Raw genomic sequence first — 14,693 nt, forward strand, 5'->3', positions numbered from 1 at the left:
ACCGGTGCACAGTACCACTACTGACCTGTAATATCATTCTCTGTATCTGTTCTTACTCCTTATGTAAGGACCGGTGCACAGTACCACTGCTGACCTGTAATATCATTCTCTGTATCTGTTCTTATTCTTATGTAAGGACAGGTGCACAGTACCACTACTGACCTGCAATATCATTCTCTGTATCTGTTCTTATTCCTTATGTAAGGACAGGTGCACAGTACCACTACTGACCTGCAATATCATTCTCTGTATCTGTTCTTATTCCTTATGTAAGGACAGGTGCACAGTACCACTACTGTCCTGCAATATCATTCTCTGTATCTGTTCTTATTCCTTATGTAAGGACAGGTGCACAGTACCACTACTGACCTGCAATATCATTCTCCTGTATATGTTCTTATTCCTTATGTAAGGACAGGTGCACAGTACCACTACTGACCTGCAATATCATTCTCTGTATCTGTTCTTATTCCTTATGTAAGGACAGGTGCACAGTACCACTACTGACCTGCAATATCATTCTCTGTATCTGTTCTTATTCCTTATGTAAGGACAGGTGCACAGTACCACTACTGTCCTGCAATATCATTCTCTGTATCTGTTCTTATTCCTTATGTAAGGACAGGTGCACAGTACCACTACTGTCCTGCAATATCATTCTCCTGTATCTGTTCTTATTCCTTATGTAAGGACAGGTGCACAGTACCACTACTGTCCTGCAATATCATTCTCCTGTATCTGTTCTTATTCCTTATGTAAGGACAGGTGCACAGTACCACTACTGACCCGCAATATCAGTCTCTGTATATGTTCTTATTCCTTATGTAAGGAGCGGTGCACAGTACCACTACTGACCTGCAATATCATTCTCCTGTATATGTTCTTATTCCTTATGTAAGGACAGGTGCACAGTACCACTACTGACCTGCAATATCATTCTCTGTATCTGTTCTTATTCCTTATGTAAGGACAGGTGCACAGTACCACTACTGACCTGCAATATCATTCTCTGTATCTGTTCTTATTCCTTATGTAAGGACAGGTGCACAGTACCACTACTGTCCTGCAATATCATTCTCCTGTATCTGTTCTTATTCCTTATGTAAGGACCGGTGCACAGTACCACTACTGACCCGCAATATCAGTCTCTGTATATGTTCTTATTCCTTATGTAAGGAGCGGTGCACAGTACCACTACTGACCTGCAATATCATTCTCTGTATATGTTCTTATTCCTTATGTAAGGACAGGTGCACAGTACCACTACTGACCTGCAATATCATTCTCTGTATCTGTTCTTATTCCTTATGTAAGGACAGGTGCACAGTACCACTACTGTCCTGCAATATCATTCTCCTGTATCTGTTCTTATTCCTTATGTAAGGACCGGTGCACAGTACCACTACTGACCCGCAATATCAGTCTCTGTATATGTTCTTATTCCTTATGTAAGGAGCGGTGCACAGTACCACTACTGACCTGCAATATCATTCTCTGTATATGTTCTTATTCCTTATGTAAGGACAGGTGCACAGTACCACTGCTGTCCTGCAATATCATTCTCTGTATCTGTTCTTATTCCTTATGTAAGGACAGGTGCACAGTACCACTACTGACCTGTAATATCATTCTCTGTATCTGTTCTTATTCCTTATGTAAGGAGCGGTGCACAGTACCACTGCTGTCCTGTATTAGACTAGTCACTATGTTCTGTATACTGTATACTAATGGGGTGACGTCTGTGTCTTGCAGGGTGCTGAATGTTTCCTACACGCAGATGCTTCTCGCTGTACTTAATGGCCGCTGGGTGATCTGGGCAAGGCCGGAAGGCTCCAGCTGATCGTCCGAAGATGCCACTCCATTTGGGCTGAAGCTGAAGCGGACGCGGAGGTACACGGTGTCCAGCAAAAGTTGCCTCGTGGCTCGGATTCAGCTGCTCAACAATGAGTTTGTGGAGTTTACCCTGTCGGTGGAGAGCTCAGGCCAGGAGTGTCTGGAGGCCGTGGCCCAGAGGCTGGAGCTCCGAGAGGTGAGCACGTTACATCGCTGTTCTAATGCCACCTGCTGCTTTCCAGCCAAAGCCTGGTCTGGCATGCTGGAACCTGTAGTTCCTCACGAGCTGAGAGTCCGCTGCTTCTCTATCCTCCCCTAATGCAGTTGTGTGTTAGGAAAGTGAGGTAAGTGGCGGCCCAGCTGCACCACCGGTAGATCCGCCCCTGTCTAAGGTGTGTGTCTGAACAGAGCAAGGCAGAGATGGAATTTGTGCGCAGGAACAGAGCAGGGCAGAGCTGGAATTAGTGCGCAGGAACAGAGCAGGGCAGAGCCGGAATTAGTGTGCAGGAACAGAGCAGGGCAGAGCTGGAATTAGTGTGCAGGAACAGAGCAGGGCAGAGCTGGAATTAGTGCGCAGGAACAGAGCAGGGCAGAGCCGGAATTAGTGTGCAGGAACAGAGCAGGGCAGAGCTGGAATTAGTGCGCAGGAACAGAGCAGGGCAGAGCTGGAATTAGTGCGCAGGAACAGAGCAGGGCAGAGCTGGAATTAGTGCGCAGGAACAGAGCAGGGCAGAGCTGGAATTAGTGCGCAGGAACAGAGCAGGGCAGAGCTGGAATTAGTGCGCAGGAACAGAGCAGGCCAGAGCTGGAATTAGTGCGCAGGAACAGAGCAGGGCAGAGCTGGAATTAGTGTGCAGGAACAGAGCAGGGCAGAGCTGGAATTAGTGCGCAGAATCAGAGCAGGGCAGAGCTGGAATTAGTGCGCAGGAACAGATCAGGGCAAAGCTGGAATTAGTGCGCAGGAACAGAGCAGGGCAGAGCTGGAATTAGTGCGCAGAATCAGAGCAGGGCAGAGCTGGAATTAGTGTGCAGGAACAGATCAGGGCAGAGCTGGAATTAGTGCGCAGGAACAGATCAGGGCAGAGCTGGAATTAGTGCGCAGGAACAGATCAGGGCAAAGCTGGAATTAGTGCGCAGGAACAGAGCAGGGCAGAGCTGGAATTAGTGCGCAGGAACAGAGCAGGGCAGAGCTGGAATTAGTGAGCAGGCCAGAGCTGGAATTAGTGCGCAGGAACAGAGCAGGGCAGAGCTGGAATTAGTGCGCAGGAACAGAGCAGGGCAGAGCTGGAATTAGTGCGCAGGAACAGAGCAGGGCAGAGCTGGAATTAGTGCGCAGGAACAGGGCAGAGCTGGAATTAGTGCGCAGGAACAGAGCAGGGCGGAGCTGGAATTAGTGCGCAGGAACAGAGCAGGGCAGAGCTGGAATTAGTGCGCAGGAACAGAGCAGGGCAGAGCTGGAATTAGTGCGCAGGAACAGGGCAGAGCTGGAATTAGTGCGCAGGAACAGAGCAGGGCGGAGCTGGAATTAGTGCGCAGGAACAGGACAGAGCCGGAATTTGTGCGCAGGAACAGAGCAGGGCAGAGTGGACTCCAATTAAGCTGTAGGAACATCTCAAGGATAATCAGTGGAAACAGGATGCACCTGAGCTCAATTTTGAGCTTCATGACAAAGGCTGTGAATACTTAAGTACATGTGATTTCTTAGTTTTTTTATTTTTTAATGAATTTGCAAAAAATCACAAAACTTTTTTCACGTTGTCATTATGGGGTATTGTGTGTTGAATTTTGAAGAGAAAAAATGAATTTATTCCATTGTGGAATAAGGCTATAACAACAAAATGTGGATAAAGTGAAGCGCTGTGAATACTTTCCGGATGCACTGTAAAGGGAATAGTACCTACGAGCAGGCAGGAAGAGCAGGAGGCTTGGATACCTTGCAGCTGCAAACTTCCAAGTTGTTGTTGGTTTAATTTGTGCGTATAACACACAACTATTGCAGTGGTGCCATCTCCTTCCGCCACAATGTGACGTGCTCAGTAAATACCATATTAACATGAATTTTAGATGCAGAAGTGTACCCGATTTAGGACATGATTCATATTCGTATCAGCAGCACACACCTGCTGGTAGTTATCAGTCACTGAGTCCTGGGTGGACTAGGTCACATGCTGCAATTCCAGTGTACAGAAAGTGGCTCTAGATAAAGACGGTAGTCATCTGGTAATTCCATTACTTCCTTTCACACAATTATACAGCTTTTCTCACACATAACCCCCGCACAGCAGCTTTTCTCACACATAACCCCCGCACAGCAGCTTTTCTCACACACAACCCCCGCCCAGCAGCTTTTCTCACACGTAACCCCCGCACAGCAGCTTTTCTCACACGTAACCCCCGCACAGCAGCTTTTCTCACACGTAACCCCCGCACAGCAGCTTTTCTCACACGTAACCCCCGCACAGCAGCTTTTCTCACACGTAACCCCCCGTCCAGCAGCTTTTCTCACACATGACCCCCGCACAGCTTCTTTTCTCACACATAAACCCTGCACAGCTGCTTTTCTCACACGTAACCCCCGCACAGCTGCTTTTCTCACACGTAACCCCCGCACAGCAGCTTTTCTCACACATAACCCCTGCCCAGCAGCTTTTCTCACACATAACCCCCGCCCAGCAGCTTTTCTCACGCATGGGGGTTATTCAGGTTTCTTAAACATAGAAACATTTAAACATAGAATGTGACGGCAGATAAGAACCACTTGGCCCATCTAGTCTGCCTCTTCTTTTTTTTTTTTCTTACCATATTTATATCTCAAACCTTATTTGATCCTTATTTCTGTATAAGGATCCTTATGTCTGTCCCATGCATGTTTACATTGTTTTACTGTCTTAGCCTCTACCACCTCTGCTGGGAGGCTATTCCACTTGTCCACTACCTATTCTGTGAGGTAATTTTTCCTCATATTCCCCCTGAACCTCCCCCCTCCAGTCTCAGTGCATGTCCTCGTCTCCTATTCCTTCTCTCCCTGTGAGGAATGTGTCCCCCCTGTACCGTGGTGATACCCCTGATATATGTGACAGTCTCTATCATGTCCTCGTGTCCTATTACTTCTCTCCCTGTGAGGAATGTCTCCCCCTGTACCGTGGTGATACCCCTGATATATGTGACATTCTCTATCATGTCCTCATGTCCTATTACTTCTCTCCCTGTGAGGAATGTCTCCCCCTGTACCGTGGTGATACCCCTGATATATGTGACAGTCTCTATCATGTCCTCGTGTCCTATTACTTCTCTCCCTGTGAGGAATGTCTCCTCCTGTACCGTGGTGATACCCCTGATATATGTGACAGTCTCTATCATGTCCTCGTGGTCTAATACTTCTCTCCCTGTGAGGAATGTCTCCTCCTGTACCGTGGTGACACCCCTGATATATGTGACAGTCTCTCTCATGTCCTCGTGTCCTATTACCTCTCTCCCTGTAAGGAATGTCTCCCCCTGTACCGTGGTGATACCCCTGATATATGTGACAGTCTCTATCATGTCCTCATGTCCTATTACTTCTCTCCCTGTGAGGAATGTCTCCTCCTGTACCGTGGTGACACCCCTGATATATGTGACAGTCTCTCTCATGTCCTCGTGTCCTATTACTTCTCTCCCTGTGAGGAATGTCTCCCCCTGTACCGTGGTGATACCCCTGATATATGTGACAGTCTCTATCATGTCCTCGTGGTCTAATACTTCTCTCCCTGTGAGGAATGTCTCCTCCTGTACCGTGGTGATACCCCTGATATATGTGACAGTCTCTCTCATGTCCTCGTGGTCTATTACTTCTCTCCCTGTGAGGAATGTCTCCTCCTGTACCGTGGTGATACCCCTGATATATGTGACAGTCTCTCTCATGTCCTCGTGTCCTATTACTTCTCTCCCTGTGAGGAATGTCTCCCCCTGTACCGTGGTGACACCCCTGATATATGTGACAGTCTCTCTCATGTCCTATTACTTCTCTCCCTGTGAGGAATGTCTCCTCCTGTACCGTGGTGATACCCCTGATATATGTGACAGTCTCTGTCATGTCCTCGTGTCCTATTACTTCTCTCCCTGTGAGGAATGTCTCCTACTGTACCGTGGTGATACCCCTGATATATGTGACAGTCTCTCTCATGTCCTATTACTTCTCTCCCTGTGAGGAATGTCTCCTCCTGTACCGTGGTGATACCCCTGATATATGTGACAGTCTCTGTCATGTCCTCGTGTCCTAATACTTCTCTCCCTGTGAGGAATGTCTCCTCCTGTACCGTGGTGATACCCCTGATATATGTGACAGTCTCTCTCATGTCCTCGTGTCCTATTACTTCTCTCCCTGTGAGGAATGTCTCCTCCCTGTACCGTGGTGATACCTCTGATATATGTGACAGTCTCTATCATGTCCTCGTGGTCTATTACTTCTCTTCCTGTGAGGAATGTCTCCTCCTGTACCGTGGTGATACCCCTGATATATGTGACAGTCTCTCTCATGTCCTCGTGGTCTAATACTTCTCTCCCTGTGAGGAATGTCTCCCCCTGTACCGTGGTGATACCCCTGATATATGTGACAGTCTCTATCATGTCCTCGTGGTCTAATACTTCTCTCCCTGTGAGGAATGTCTCCCCCTGTACCGTGGTGATACCCCTGATATATGTGACAGTCTCTCTCATGTCCTCGTGGTCTAATACTTCTCTCCCTGTGAGGAATGTCTCCCCCTGTACCGTGGTGATACCCCTGATATATGTGACAGTCTCTCTCATGTCCTCGTGGTCTAATACTTCTCTCCCTGTGAGGAATGTCTCTCCCTGTACCGTGGTGATACCCCTGATATATGTGACAGTCTCTCTCATGTCCTCGTGTCCTATTACTTCCCTCCCTGTGAGGAATGTCTCCCCCCTGTACCGTGGTGATACCCCTGATATATGTGACAGTCTCTCTCATGTCCTCGTGTCCTATTACTTCTCTCCCTGTGAGGAATGTCTCCCCCCTGTACCGTGGTGATACCCCTGATATATGTGACAGTCTCTCTCATGTCCTCGTGTCCTATTACTTCTCTCCCTGTGAGGAATGTCTCCTCCTGTACCGTGGTGATACCCCTGATATATGTGACAGTCTCTATCATGTCCTCGTGTCCTATTACTTCTCTCCCTGTGAGGAATGTCTCCTCCTGTACCGTGGTGATACCCCTGATATATGTGACAGTCTCTCTCATGTCCTCGTGGTCTAATACTTCTCTCCCTGTGAGGAATGTCCCCACTGTCTCCCCCCGTACCGTGGTGATACCCCTGATATATGTGATACTCTCTCTCATGTCCTCGTGTCCTAATACTTCTCTCCCTGTGAGGAATGTCCCCACTGTCTCCCCCCGTACCGTGGTGATACCCCTGATATATGTGACAGTCCCTATCATGTCCCCCCTTTCCCTTCTCTGCTCCACACTATACATATTGAGATTTTTTAGTCTTTCTGGGTATGTTGTGTGATGTCGGCCATGCACCATTTTAGTTGCCCTTCTTTGTACAGTCTCTAATGTATTTATAGCTTCCTGAAGATACGGCCTCCAGAATTGAATACAGTATTCTAGATGAGGCCGTACCAATGACCTATACAGTGGAATTATTACTTCTTTCTGCTGCTGATTCCTCTCTCTATGCACCAACCATCTGACTAGCCTTCCTCATTGCTGTGTTACATTGCTTACCTGCCTTTATGTCACCTGAAATAGTGACTCCTAGATCCCTTTCCTCCTCAGTAGTATCCAGTATAGTGCCATTAATACTGTATTTATCCTTTGTCACCTGAAATAGTGACTCCTAGATCCCTTTCCTCCTCAGTAGTTCCAGTATAGTGTCATTAATACTATATTTATCCTTTGTCACCTTAGATAGTGACTCCTAGATCCCTTTCCTCCTCAGTAGCTCCCAGTATAGTGCCATTAATACTATATTTATCCTTTGTCACCTGAAATAGTGACTCCTAGATCCCTTTCCTCCTCAGTAGTGTCCAGTATAGTGCCATTAATACTATATTTATCCTTTGTCACCTGAGATAGTGACTCCTAGATCCCTTTCCTCCTCAGTAGTTTCCAGTATAGTGCCATTAATACTATATTTATCCTTTATGTCACCTGAGATAGTGACTCCTAGATCCCTTTCCTCCTCAGTAGTTCTCAGTATAGTGCCATTAATACTATATTTATCCTTTGTCACCTGAAATAGTGACTCCTAGATCCCTTTCCTCCTCAGTAGTTTCCAGTATAGTGCCATTAATATTATATTTATCCTTTATGTCACCTGAAATAGTGACTCCTAGATTCCTTTCCTCCTCAGTAGTTCCCAGTATAGTGCCATTAATACTATATTTATCCTTTATGTCACCTGAGATAGTGACTCCTAGATCCCTTTCCTCCTCAGTAGTTCTCAGTATAGTGCCATTAATACTATATTTTTCCTTTGTCACCTGAGATAGTGACTCCTAGATCCCTTTCCTCAGTAGTTTCCAGTATAGTGCCATTAATACTATATTTATCCTTTATGTCACCTGAGATAGTGACTCCTAGATCCCTTTCCTCCTCAGTAGTTTCCAGTATAGTGCCATTAATACTATATTTATCCTTTGTCACCTGAGATAGTGACTCCTAGATCCCTTTCCTCCTCAGTAGTTTCCAGTATAGTGCCATTAATACTATATTTATCCTTTATGTCACCTGAGATAGTGACTCCTAGATCCCTTTCCTCCTCAGTAGTTCTCAGTATAGTGCCATTAATACTATATTTATCCTTTGTCACCTGAAATAGTGACTCCTAGATCCCTTTCCTCCTCAGTAGTTTCCAGTATAGTGCCATTAATATTATATTTATCCTTTATGTCACCTGAAATAGTGACTCCTAGATTCCTTTCCTCCTCAGTAGTTCCCAGTATAGTGCCATTAATACTATATTTATCCTTTATGTCACCTGAGATAGTGACTCCTAGATCCCTTTCCTCCTCAGTAGTTCTCAGTATAGTGCCATTAATACTATATTTTTCCTTTGTCACCTGAGATAGTGACTCCTAGATCCCTTTCCTCAGTAGTTTCCAGTATAGTGCCATTAATACTATATTTATCCTTTATGTCACCTGAGATAGTGACTCCTAGATCCCTTTCCTCCTCAGTAGTTTCCAGTATAGTGCCATTAATACTATATTTATCCTTTGTCACCTGAGATAGTGACTCCTAGATCCCTTTCCTCCTCAGTAGTTGCCAGTATAGTGCCATTAATACTATCTTTATCCTTTATGTCACCTGAGATAGTGACTCCTAGATCCCTTTCCTCCTCAGTAGTTGCCAGTATAGTGCCATTAATACTATATTTATCCTTTATGTCACCTGAAATAGTGACTCCTAGATCCCTTTCCTCCTCAGTAGTTTCCAGTATAGTGCCATTAATACTATATTTATCCTTTATGTCACCTGAGATAGTGACTCCTAGATCCCTTTCCTCCTCAGTAGTTTCCAGTATAGTGCCATTAATACTATATTTATCCTTTATGTCACCTGAAATAGTGACTCCTAGATCCCTTTCCTCCTCCGTAGTTTCCAGTATAGTGCCATTAATACTATATTTATCCTTTGTCACCTGAGATAGTGACTCCTAGATCCCTTTCCTCCTCAGTAGTTTCCAGTATAGTGCCATTAATACTATATTTATCCTTTATGTCACCTGAGATAGTGACTCCTAGATCCCTTTCCTCCTCAGTAGTTGCCAGTATAGTGCCATTAATACTATATTTATCCTTTGTCACCTGAGATAGTGACTCCTAGATCCCTTTCCTCCTCAGTAGTTCTCAGTATAGTGCCATTAATACTATATTTATCCTTTATGTCACCTGAGATAGTGACTCCTAGATCCCTTTCCTCCTCAGTAGTTCTCAGTATAGTGCCATTAATACTATATTTATCCTTTGTCACCTGAAATAGTGACTCCTAGATCCCTTTCCTCCTCAGTAGTTTCCAGTATAGTGCCATTAATATTATATTTATCCTTTATGTCACCTGAAATAGTGACTCCTAGATTCCTTTCCTCCTCAGTAGTTCCCAGTATAGTGCCATTAATACTATATTTATCCTTTATGTCACCTGAGATAGTGACTCCTAGATCCCTTTCCTCCTCAGTAGTTCTCAGTATAGTGCCATTAATACTATATTTTTCCTTTGTCACCTGAGATAGTGACTCCTAGATCCCTTTCCTCAGTAGTTTCCAGTATAGTGCCATTAATACTATATTTATCCTTTATGTCACCTGAGATAGTGACTCCTAGATCCCTTTCCTCCTCAGTAGTTTCCAGTATAGTGCCATTAATACTATATTTATCCTTTGTCACCTGAGATAGTGACTCCTAGATCCCTTTCCTCCTCAGTAGTTGCCAGTATAGTGCCATTAATACTATCTTTATCCTTTATGTCACCTGAGATAGTGACTCCTAGATCCCTTTCCTCCTCAGTAGTTGCCAGTATAGTGCCATTAATACTATATTTATCCTTTATGTCACCTGAAATAGTGACTCCTAGATCCCTTTCCTCCTCAGTAGTTTCCAGTATAGTGCCATTAATACTATATTTATCCTTTATGTCACCTGAGATAGTGACTCCTAGATCCCTTTCCTCCTCAGTAGTTTCCAGTATAGTGCCATTAATACTATATTTATCCTTTATGTCACCTGAAATAGTGACTCCTAGATCCCTTTCCTCCTCCGTAGTTTCCAGTATAGTGCCATTAATACTATATTTATCCTTTGTCACCTGAGATAGTGACTCCTAGATCCCTTTCCTCCTCAGTAGTTTCCAGTATAGTGCCATTAATACTATATTTATCCTTTATGTCACCTGAGATAGTGACTCCTAGATCCCTTTCCTCCTCAGTAGTTGCCAGTATAGTGCCATTAATACTATATTTATCCTTTGTCACCTGAGATAGTGACTCCTAGATCCCTTTCCTCCTCAGTAGTTCTCAGTATAGTGCCATTAATACTATATTTATCCTTTATGTCACCTGAGATAGTGACTCCTAGATCCCTTTCCTCCTCAGTAGCTCCCAGTATAGTGCCATTAATACTATGTTTATCCTTTGTCACCTGAAATAGTGACTCCTAGATCCCTTTCCTCCTCAGTAGTTTCCAGTATAGTGCCATTAATACTATATTTATCCTTTATGTCACCTGAGATAGTGACTCCTAGATCCCTTTCCTCCTCAGTAGTTGCCAGTATAGTGCCATTAATACTATATTTATCCTTTGTCACCTGAAATAGTGACTCCTAGATCCCTTTCCTCCTCAGTAGTTTCCAGTATAGTGCCATTAATACTATATTTATCCTTTATGTCACCTGAGATAGTGACTCCTAGATCCCTTTCCTCCTCAGTAGTTTCCAGTATAGTGCCATTAATACTATATTTATCCTTTATGTCACCTGAAATAGTGACTCCTAGATCCCTTTCCTCCTCAGTAGTTTCCAGTATAGTGCCATTAATACTATATTTATCCTTTATGTCACCTGAGATAGTGACTCCTAGATCCCTTTCCTCCTCAGTAGTTTCCAGTATAGTGCCATTAATACTATATTTATCCTTTGTCACCTGAGATAGTGACTCCTAGATCCCTTTCCTCCTCAGTAGTTGCCAGTATAGTGCCATTAATACTATATTTATCCTTTGTCACCTGAGATAGTGACTCCTAGATCCCTTTCCTCCTCAGTAGTTTCCAGTATAGTGCCATTAATACTATATTTATCCTTTACCTGAGATAGTGACTCCTAGATCCCTTTCCTCCTCAGTAGTTTCCAGTATAGTGCCATTAATACTATATTTATCCTTTGTCACCTGAAATAGTGACTCCTAGATCCCTTTCCTCCTCAGTAGTTTCCAGTATAGTGCCATTAATACTATATTTATCCTTTGTCACCTGAAATAGTGACTCCTAGATCCCTTTCCTCCTCAGTAGTTTCCAGTATAGTGCCATTATACTATATTTCTCTGACGTCCTAAGTGGATGCTGGGACTCCGTAAGGACCATGGGGAATAGCGGCTCCGCAGGAGACTGGGCACAACTAAAGAAAGCTTTAGAACTACCTGGTGTGCACTGGCTCCTCCCACTATGACCCTCCTCCAGACCTCAGTTAGAATCTTGTGCCCGGCTGTGCTGGATGCACACTAGGGGCTCTCCTGAGCTCCTAGAAAGAAAGTATATTTTAGGTTTTTTATTTTACAGTGAGATCTGCTGGCAACAGACTCACTGCAGCGAGGGACTAAGGGGAGAAGAAGCGAACCTACCTAACTGGTGGTAGTTTGGGCTTCTTAGGCTACTGGACACCATTAGCTCCAGAGGGATCGACCGCAGGACCCGACCTTGGTGTTCGTTCCCGGAGCCGCGCCGCCGGCCCCCTTACAGAGCCAGAAGCAAGAAGTGTTCCGGAAAATCGGCGGCAGAAGACTTCTGTCTTCAACAAGGTAGCGCACAGCACTGCAGCTGTGCGCCATTGCTCCTCATGCACACCTCACACTCCGGTCACTGATGGGTGCTGGGCGCTGGGGGGGGGCGCCCTGAGGGCAATATAATACACCTTGGCTGGCAAATCATCACAATATATAGTCCCAGGGCTATATATGTGATAAATTACCCCTGCCAGAATCCATGAAAAAAGCGGGAGAAAAGTCAGCCGAAAAAGGGGCGGGGCTATCTCCCTCAGCACACTGGCGCCATTATTTCTTCACAGTGCAGCTGGAAGACCGCTCCCCAGGCTCTCCCCTGTAGTTTTCAGGCTCAAAGGGTTAAAAAGAGAGGGGGGGCACTAAATTTATGCGCAATATGTGTGTACAAGCAGCTATTGGGGGGAAAATCACTCAGTTATAGTGTTAATCCCTGCATTATATAGCGCTCTTGTGTGTGCTGGCATACTCTCTCTCTGTCTCCCCAAAGGACTTTGTGGGGTCCTGTCCTCAGTCAGAGCATTCCCTGTGTGTGTGCGGTGTGTCGGTACGGCTGTGTCGACATGTTGGATGAGGAAGGTTATGTGGAGGCGGAGCAGAGGCCGATAAATGGGATGTCGCCCCCTGTGGGGCCGACACCAGAGTGGATGGATAGGTGGAAGGTATTAACCGACAATGTCAACTCCTTACATAAAAGGCTGGATGACGTAACAGCTGTTGGACAGCCGGCTTCTCAGCCCGCGCCTGCCCAGGCGTCTCAAAGGCCATCAGGGGCTCAAAAATACGCCCGTTACCTCAGATGGCAGACACAAATGTCAACACAGAGTCTGACTCCAGTGTCGACGAGGTTGAGACATATACACAATCCACTAGGAACATCCGTTACATGATCTCGGCAATGAAAAATGTGTTACGCATTTCTGACATGAACCCAAGTACCACATAAAAGGGGTTTTATGTTTGGGGAGAAAAAGCAGCCAGTGTTTTGTTCCCCCATCAGATGAGTGAATGAAGTGTGTAAAGAGCGTGGGTTCCCCCGATAAGAAAATGGTAATTTCTGAAAAGTTACTGCTGGCGTACCCTTTCCCGCCAGATATCCCCTAGGGTGGATAAGGCGCTCACACGTTTGTCAAAAAGGGTGGCACTGCCGTCTTGGGATACGGCCACTTTGAAGGAGCCTGCTGATAAAAAGCAGGAGGCTATCCTGAAGTCTGTTTATACACACTCAGGTACTATACTGAGACCTGCATTTGCCTCAGCATAAATAGTGCTGCTGCAGCGTGGTCTGATACCCTGTCAGATAATATTAATACCCTAGACAGGGATAATATTTTGCTAACATAGAGCATATTAAAGACGTCGTCTTATATATGAAGGATGCACAGAGGGATATTTGCCGGCTGGCATCCAGAATTAATGCAATGTCCATTCTGCCAGGAGGGTATTAGAGACCCGGCAGTGGACAGGTGATGCTGCCTTTAAAAGGCACATGGAGATTCTGCCTTATAAGGGTGAGGAATTGTTTGGGGATGGTCTCTGGGACCTCGTATCCACAGCAACAGCTGGGAAGAAAATTTTTTACCTCAGGTTTCCTCACAGCCTAAGAAAGCACCGTATTTTCAGGTACAGTCCTTTCGGCTTCAGAAAAGCAAGCGGGTCAAAGGCGCTTCCTTTCTGCACAGAGACAAGGGAAGAAGGAAAAAGCTGCACCAGACAGCCAGTTCCCAGGATCAAAAATCTTCCCCCGCTTCCTCTGATTCCACCGCATTATGCTGGGGCTCCACAGGTGGAGACAGGTGCGGTGGGGGCGCGTCTCGGGAACTTCAGGGACCAGTGGGCTTGCCCACAGGTGGATCCCTAGGTTCTGCAAGTAGTATCACAGGGATACAGGCTGGAGTTCGAGGCGACTCCCCCTCGCCGTTACCTCACATCAGCCTTGCCGGCTGCCCTTGGAGAAAGGGAGGTAGTACTGGCGGCAATTCACAAGCTGTACTTCCAGCAGGTGAAATCAAGGTACCCCTCCTTCAACAAGGCCGGGGTTACTATTCCAAAATATTGTGGTACCGAAACCAGACGGTTCGGTGAGACCCATTCTAAAATTGAAATCCTTGAACACTTATATACGAAGGTTCAAGTTCAAAATGGAATCGCGCAGGGCGATTATTGCAAGCCTGGAGAATTTCATGGTATCACTGGACATCAAGGATGCTTACCTGCATGTTCCTATTTACCCTCTTCACCAGGAGTACCTCAAAATTGTGGTACAGGATGGTCATTACCAATTCCAGATGTTGCCGTTGGTCTGTCCCCGGCACAGAGGGTATTTACCAAGGTAATGGCCGAAATAATTATCCCGTGCTTGGACGATCTCC

General features: G+C 45.6%; 1 protein-coding gene across 1 annotated transcript in view; it reads left to right on the forward strand.

The window, feature by feature from the left end:
* Window positions 1-1,843: 1,843 nt before the first annotated feature.
* The window catches only part of PTPN21 (protein tyrosine phosphatase non-receptor type 21), a gene marked incomplete at its 5' end in the record, with an annotated part of 81,344 nt that continues 68,494 nt past the window's right edge, over window positions 1,844-14,693 (forward strand). Inside the window, one exon of the mRNA XM_063948619.1 lies at window positions 1,844-2,029. Coding sequence (XP_063804689.1) covers window positions 1,844-2,029 — 186 coding nt within the window. The remainder of the gene's footprint in view (window positions 2,030-14,693) is intronic.

Source organism: Pseudophryne corroboree, chromosome 12 (genome assembly GCF_028390025.1).
Source record: "Pseudophryne corroboree isolate aPseCor3 chromosome 12, aPseCor3.hap2, whole genome shotgun sequence".
NCBI classification, from domain to species: domain Eukaryota; kingdom Metazoa; phylum Chordata; class Amphibia; order Anura; family Myobatrachidae; genus Pseudophryne; species Pseudophryne corroboree.